The sequence below is a fragment of the Phycodurus eques genome, chromosome 5, assembly GCF_024500275.1.
Source record: "Phycodurus eques isolate BA_2022a chromosome 5, UOR_Pequ_1.1, whole genome shotgun sequence".
NCBI classification, from domain to species: Eukaryota; Metazoa; Chordata; class Actinopteri; order Syngnathiformes; family Syngnathidae; genus Phycodurus; species Phycodurus eques.
This window is the reverse complement of record NC_084529.1, coordinates 11,525,570-11,533,664: the sequence shown is the minus strand read 5'-3', so window position 1 is coordinate 11,533,664 and position 8,095 is coordinate 11,525,570. Positions and strand designations below refer to the sequence as shown.

General features: G+C 44.5%; 1 protein-coding gene across 2 annotated transcripts in view; it reads right to left on the bottom strand.

Annotated features, from left to right (window-relative positions):
* Positions 1-6,017: 6,017 nt before the first annotated feature.
* ranbp10 (RAN binding protein 10) overlaps positions 6,018-8,095 on the bottom strand; it is a 55,056-nt gene continuing 52,978 nt past the window's right edge. The window contains exon 14 of one of the 2 annotated variants that reach the window (XM_061677484.1): positions 6,018-8,095. This exon is cut by the window's right edge and continues 63 nt beyond it. In XM_061677484.1, coding sequence (XP_061533468.1) covers positions 8,061-8,095 — 35 coding nt within the window. In that variant the 3' untranslated portion in view covers positions 6,018-8,060. The other variant, XM_061677483.1, reaches the window with a different exon arrangement.

Genomic DNA, 8,095 nt, shown 5'->3' with positions numbered 1-8,095 from the left:
TTCCGCTTGGCCAGCCAGTACCCATCAGCTGCCTCAGGAGTCCTACAGGCCATGAGAATCAGCACCTCTAAATCAGAGACCATGGTCCTCAGTCGGAAAAGGGTGGCATGCCCTCTCCAGGTCGGGGATGAGATCCTGCCCAAAGTGGAGGAGTTCAAGTATCTTGGGGTCTTGTTCACGAGTGAGGGAAGAATGGAACGGGAGATCGACAGGCAGATTGGTGCAGCGTCTGCAGTGATGCAGACTTTGTATCGGTCCGTTGTGGTAAAGAAGGACCTAAGCCGAAAGGCGAAGCTCTCAATCTACCGGTCGATCTATGTTCCTAACCTCACTTCTGGTCACGAGCTGTGGGTCGTGACCGAAAGAACGAGATCTGAAATGAGTTTCCTCCGCAGGGTGTCCGGGCTCTCCCTTAGAGCGAGGGTGAGAAGCTCGGTCATCCGAGAGGATCTCAGAGTAGAGCCGCTGCTCCTCCACATCAAGAGGAGGCAGATGCCCTCAGGTAGGCGCTACCGATCAATGCAAACTAGAACCAGCAGACATTCCAACAGCTTCTTCCCTCTTGCGATCAACTTCTTAAACACCTAACCTACAATTCTATTGCAACATGCTGGCAATTTTTTTGACATGAGTTCGTTGTCACATTTCTGTGGGGCCAATTATATATTACTTGTGCACTCACTGTAGTACTCTCGCCACGCTGCACTATTTGCATATCTGTTGTTGACCAATACTGGCCACTCATGCCAGAGTAGCATCTGCTCCATTTGCACACTGATTGAGGAGTATCTGCAACATTTGCACAATCAACATTGTCCCAGATTATCGCGCTACTCGTCACTTTAAACTGCATACAATCCTTGAAGTCTCGGCGCCCTTTGCTCAATGGTCATTGTACCGGACTATTGCAATATTAGTCATTCGAACTACTCTAAGTGCTAGAGGACTCTGCATCTTTCACGCAATTGTCAAAAAAAAAAAAAATTAAAAAAAAAATAATAATAATAATAATAAAAATAATTACCAGATAACTATTAACCCTTTATTGCTCAGTGACTGTTTTTTGTCAATGTCTTTATGTCTGTTCTGTATGAATCTCTGTTGTCGTACTAGAGCGGCTCCAACTACCGGAGACAACTTCCTTGTGTGTTTTTTGGACATATTTGGCAAATAAAGATGATTCTGATTATGATGAGGTGGCTGGGGCATCTGATTCAGATGCCTCCCTGACGCCTCCCTGGTGAGGTGTTCCGGGCACGTCCAACCAGGAGGAAACCCTGGGGACGACCCAGAATACGCTGGAGAGACTTTCGCCTGGCCTGGGAACGCTTCGGGATCCCCCCGGAAGAGCTGGATGAAGTGGCTGGGGAGAGGGAAGTCTGGGCGTCCCTGCTAAAGCTATTGCCCCCGCGAACCGACCTCGGATAACCGGTAGAAAATGGATGGATGGATAATTTAATTGCAATAAAGTGATTTAATTACATTAAGTTAGCACCCATTATTTCTGTCAGTTATAATGTTGATTTGACCTAAACGTATGTCAGTGGCCAATCCTTGAATGCCCCGTAGAGGTCATTGGTGTTTTAACTTTTGTCTAAAATGCTAGAGAATAATTTGAGCTGGAATGGGCTGCAGCACCCCCGCAATCCTTGTGAGGATAAGATGTACAGAAAATGGATGGATGGATACATTATACAAGTATATACAATAAATGAACAAGTCATGTAAATAGACACATTGCTCCATCTTGTGATCGGTTACCGTTTTGTTTCAACTTGCTGATCGGTGATCGGCCCCAAAAATCCTGATCGTGTAAAGTGGAGTGGAGGACAGAAGTTACAGGTCTGTGAGAGCCAGAAATCTTGCTCGTTTGTAGGTGACCAAATACTTATTTTACCGAGGAATTTACCAATTAATTCATTAAAAATAGGACAAATGTGATTTTCGGGATTATTTTTCTCATTTTGTCTCTCATAGGTGAGGTATACCTATGATGAAAATTACAGGCCTTTCTCATCTTTTCTAGTGAGAGAACTTGCACAGTTGGTGGCTGACTAAATACTTTTTTGCCCCACTGTGTGTGTGTGTGTGTATATATATACGTGTATATATATATATATATATATATATATATATATATATATACACACAAACACACACACACATACGGGTAGGAGCAAAGAATACTTCGAGACACAGGCATTTGGGCTAAATCAGGGTTACTGAACAAACCTTTGTGTCATAACAGCTGTTTTCTAAGTCAGATTCGCTAAATAGCCCTTCGAAATTCTCGGTCACAAGCATATGTAGTTTTGCATCTGTGTGCGTACTCTTTAAGTACCGCCCCTAAGTAGTCAAGGTTCTTCCTCTTACTTATAGTTTGACTTTATATGATCAGGATTTTGGGGCCGATCACCAAGTTTAAAAAAATGATAACCGATCCGATCATGTGTCTATTTACATGACTTGTTCATCCATCCATCCATCCATCCAGCCAACCGCAAGGCACATAGAAACAAACAACCATTCGCACTCACATTCACACCTACGTCAATTAACCTACCATGCATGTTTTCGGGATGTGGGAGGAAACCGGAGAGCCCGGAGAGTGCCCACGCAGGCACGGGGAGAACATGCAAACTCCACACAGGCAGGGCCAGAGATTGAAGCCCGGTCCTCAGAACTGTGAGGCAGACGCTCCAACCAGTCGTCCACCGTGCCGCCAATGACTTGTTCATTTATTGTGTATACTTGTGTACTGTATGACTTGTTCATTTATTGTATATACTTGTGTACTGTATACTGAGTACTGTATTTTAAAAATTATTCTCTAGCATTTTAGACAAAAGTTAAAACATCAGTGACCTCTAGGGGGCATTCAAGGATTGGCCACTGACATAAATTTAGGTCCAATCAACATTACAACATGACAGAAATAATGGGTAAAATTAATTTATTGCAATTAAATTACTGCAATTACAAATGCTGTTAATGACATGCTTACTCTAACTTTCTCACTGTCCCGGCTATATGGACGGGTGTTGTCTCGAGTTTGCGTCTGTTTGACTTTTCCTTTGTTTCCCCCCCCCCCACGTTGCATTGCGTGAACGCGGCATCCTCCTCCGTGTGTACATTCTTCAGGTGCCCGATCAAATTTGTTGTGTTTAAGCATTTAGATAACGTTCCGCACGACGTACTTCAGTTGTGTAGAGACTGCAAATAACTTACGTGTTGTTTGTCTTAGACACCCGACGATGTGTTTTTTCACCGGCAATATTTTAAAAACTTTATTGCCCGTGAGATAGTTACTGTCCTACGCGACAAGACACGTGACAAGGCTAAAAATAAACTAGCTTTTGGATTCATACGCGACGGCGCCACGAGTAAATGTCTTGTGCGGAGCCGATCGATGACGGCATTGATTGGATCGGCGAATTATGACATCAAAGCCGATCAGCATAACATGCAAATTACCGGCCGATACCGATCAGGGTAAAGTCTACTTATAGTTGGTGTCACTTCTGTCCGCAAGGTGGCTCTCTCTGTCCATAAATTAACTGTAGCCCTGCGAATACATTTGATACCTAAAAGGCTAGGGTTTAAGCCTCCCCCCTGTACCAAATGGCGATCATTCTCTTTGATATTACAATGGCAGTCACCATTTATGGCTTCGCCTTCCATCTTAACCAGAGGATGTATTGTCCTGTAGACAGCAGGGGATACCTGCTAGATGAGCAAACGGTGCCAAGAATGATATTGCCCTCTTTTGAATTAGTTCAAAGACAAGATCCATCCATCCAATCTCTCTTACATGCACTATGCTGTACTGTGAACATTTTTAAATAAATTACTGTTAAAGATACACAACCGCGTCTGCCTGTCGATCTCCCGTTCCATTCTTCCCTCACTCGTGAACAAGACCCCAAGATACTTGAACTCCTCCATTTGGGGCAGGATCTCATCCCTGACCTGGAGAGGGCACGCTACCCTTTTCCGACTGAGGACCATGGTCTCAGATTTGGAGGTGCTGATTCTCATCCCAGCTGCTTCACACTCGGCTGCAAACTCCTCCAGTGAGAGTTGGAGGTCACGGCTTGATGAAGCCAACAGAACCACATCATCTGCAAAAAGCAGAGATGCAATACTGAGGCCACCAAACCGGACCTCCTCTACGCCTCGGCTGCGCCTAGAAATTCTGTCCATAAAAGTTATGAACAGAATCGGTGACAAAGGGCCTCACCGGAAACGAGTCCGACTGACTGCCGGATATGCGGACCAAACTCTGACTCCGGTCGTACAGGGACCGAAAAGCCCGTATCAGGGGGTTCGGTACCCCATATCTCCCGAAGCACCCCCCACAGGACCACCCGAGGGACACGGTCGAACGCCTTCTCCAAGTCCACAAAACACATGTAGACTGGTTGGGCGAACTCCCATGCACCCTCGAGGGCCCTGCCAAGGGTTTAGAGCTGGTCCACTGTTCCACGGCCAGGACGAAACCCACACTGCTCCTCCTGAATCTGGGATTCAACTTCCCGACGCACCCTCCTCTCCAGCACCCATGAATAGACCTTACCAGGGAGGCTGAGGAGTGTGATCCCCCTGTAGTTGGAACACACCCTCCGGTCCCCCTTCTTAAAAAGGGGGACCACCACCCCAGTCTGCCAATCCAGAGGCACTGTCCCCGATGTCCACGCGATGTTGCAGAGGCGTGTCAACCAGAACTGCCCTACATCCAGAACTCCGGACGAATTTCATCCACCCCCGGGGCCCTGCCACCGAGGAGCTTTTTAACCACCTCGGTGACCTCAACCCCAGAGATAGGAGAGCCCACCTCAAGAACCCAGACTCTGCCCCCTCATGGGAAGGCGTGTCAGTGTTTGAGGAGGTCTTCGAAGTATTCTCCCCACCGGCTCACAACGTCCCGAGTCGAGGTCAGCAGTGCCCCATCCCCACTATACACAGTGTTGATGGTGCACTGCTTTCCCCTCCTGAGACATCGGATGGTGGGCCAGAATTTCCTCGAAGCCGTCCGGAAGTCTTTCTCCATGGCCTCACCGAACTCCTCCCATGCAGACTGCGTCTGCAGTGATGCGGACTTTGTATCGATCCGTTGTGGCAAAGAAGGAGCTAAGCCGAAAGGCGAAGCTCTCGATTTACCGGTCGAGCTACGTTCCTACCCTCACCTATGGTCATGAGCTGTGGGTCGTCACTGAAAGAACGAGATCCCGGATACAAGCGGTCGAAATGAGTTTCCTCCGCAGGGTGTCCGGGCTCTCCCTTAGAGATAGGGTGAGAAGCTTGGTTATCTGGGAGGATCTCAGAGTAGAGCCGTTACTCCTTCACATCAAGAGGAGCCAGATGAGGTGGCTGGGGCATCTGATTCGGATGCCTCCCGGACGCCTCCCCGGTGAGGTGTTCCGGGCACGTCCCACCGGGAGGAGACCCCGGGGACGACCCAGGACACGCTGGAGAAACTACGTCTCTCGGCTGGCCTGGAAACGCCTCGGGATCCCCCCGGAAGAGCTGGATGAAGTGGCTGGGGAAAGGGAAGTCTGGGCATTCCTGCTAAAGCTACTGCCCCCGCGACCCGACCTCGGATAAGCGGTAGATGGATGGATGGATGGATCCACAACAATAGCCCCCCTGGAGAAAACCACCGGACGCCACTGGGCATGACCCTCCTAACCAACCGTTGTTTTTGTCCTTGTTATGGAGACAATGTGAACAAACAATTCGAATACCCTAACATATCGTCTTTTAAGACGTGAACCATCCAGTTGAGATAGATTCAATGGCCTACGGGATGACCGTTCTCTCTCTCTCTCTCTCTCACGCACACGCACGACAATCGCCAGTCCATCCATCCGTCCATTTTCTGATCCGCTTCTCCTCACTTGGGTCGCGGGCGTGCTGGAGCCTACAATTTATATTTTCTTTGGGATCACACAGCACAGTCCTCCATTAACGTGTCTTCATCTGATTCATACAAAAATGAAACCCAAAAGTCAGATCAGTCATATGCTCATGGATGTATTTTAATAAAAATAATTCTGTCATAACAGAATACAATATTTCTTCATTTTAACACATTTCCAGTACATATTTTTTTCCAATTATATTTTTACTTTTTTTTTTTTTTATATATAGATTTTCAGAGTCATGCTAAGTAGACAATTTTTTTTTAAACTTAAAAAAAGAAAAGAAAATCCTTTATTACTGTTGTGCTAAAACGGAAAACAAAATATCAAAATCACAATAGGAGAGTCAGTTGTGCACTTCTTGTCTGCAAAGCCTCAAGCCATTATCCACGAGGCCTTGGACCTTTTCCAACAAATCTCTTGCATAAAATGAGTCACTGATCAGACCAGTGGTCATGTCTATGCAGGGACCTGGGCTCAAACATCAGCAACAGCAAGGGGCATGCTCCCTTTAGGGATGAAACAGGAGGTTCTGTTTGTGTAACAGGCATCCTTTAAAGCTGAAAAGTAGATGTGCTTGTGGTTATTTGACTTACATGAGTTGATCAAGAGCACGTTTGGATGTTTGATCACATAGTCGAGAATTGGGGGTCTAAAATACCAAACATAACTCCTACAAATGTTTAATTCAGTATTTTCATGTCGAATTATGCACTTCGAATCCATGTCATATCACTTGCCAGGGTAAATACGCCAGGCTTGAATACAATGACCCAGGAAGATGAATGTTGTTGTTGATACCTCTGTCATTTTTATAAGCCTCCATGAAGTTCAATTCCACTTCTATTTTGAAAGTAACAAAATAACCACCCCTTTTGGAAAGACCTCTTTTTAATTTCTAAAAAATATTCATACCTTGTTGTATTCTACTAGCGAGATTAAAAGTAATGTTTTGTAATGTGGTTTTTTTTTCCCACGACAGATTTGTGAATGTTTAATTTGAAGACAAAAAAAAAAACACTCACAGTTGTGTAAGGGAATGAAGATTCTATATTTATTCTATAGTAAATATAGAATCTAATTATTTGAACTGCGCCACCACGTCAACTCATTTTGTTTTTCATGTGTGACTAAATGTGTGAAAATGATCATACCACGGCTGAAGCAGTAACACAAGTTGTACATGACCACAAAATAAGCCAGATATTTTTCCGTTGAATACAATACAGGGACTTATGGCTGTAAAATATGAAAATCAAGTTGTCAGTTACAAACAACATTTCTGGCAGATGGGAACTGGTAAAAGCACAACTTGTTCATGTTATTATTCGAAAAATGTTGTACATAAACTGATGCATATTCTTCACTTGAATAAACATGTACGTCTTTTGTTATCTATCTTTCTTTCGACGAAGGATGGTTACGAAAAGTAATAGCATGTCCTCAGTTGTGTCAGTAACCATGTAGCATTGAAGCAATTTATGCTTATACAATTTTTTTTTAATTGAGGCTTCTGATTAGTGTGAATGGGAAAGGGGGCGGAAAACAGTAAAACTGTTTTAAATAGCACTGTCCATTACAAAACTGCTGGTATGAAATAGAAACTGCTTAAAATCTAATACTTGGGGCAGGGGTCTTTTAAAATGGAGCTTTTGAACGTCAACACTGGGTGAGCAAACAACTTTTCACCCCTTTTATTTTGCTTTCCTAGCATAGTAACAGTGTTCTGCTTTGTATTGCATTGTGAAAAGTTTACTAGTCCAAGTGTATATTTCAGGGGCACTTGTATCTTATTCAGGATGATGTAATAATGACCAACTATTGTGAGGGTCACCATGGTAACCAGTTGTGGGCGGTGTGGCATAAGATGTGGTGAAGCTCAAAATTTAAATCTGTCAAAAACGTATTGTTGGGAGTCAAAATCCACCAACGAAGAGCAAAAAAGGAGAATGACTATTTGTTTGGCAGAGATGAGCACTACAATCTGACCAAAAAATGTCTAGCTTAACAGAAATATAATTAATTAATATTTAAATAACGTCACACTTTTATTTGATAATACTAAATTAAAAAGGAAGCTTTCTTTTCTACTCTTCTCTCTGCTTTTTCTGTCTGGGCTGCCAGCTCCGCCGCTGAGAGTCAGCCAAACACACCAATCACACGCATGCTTTCTT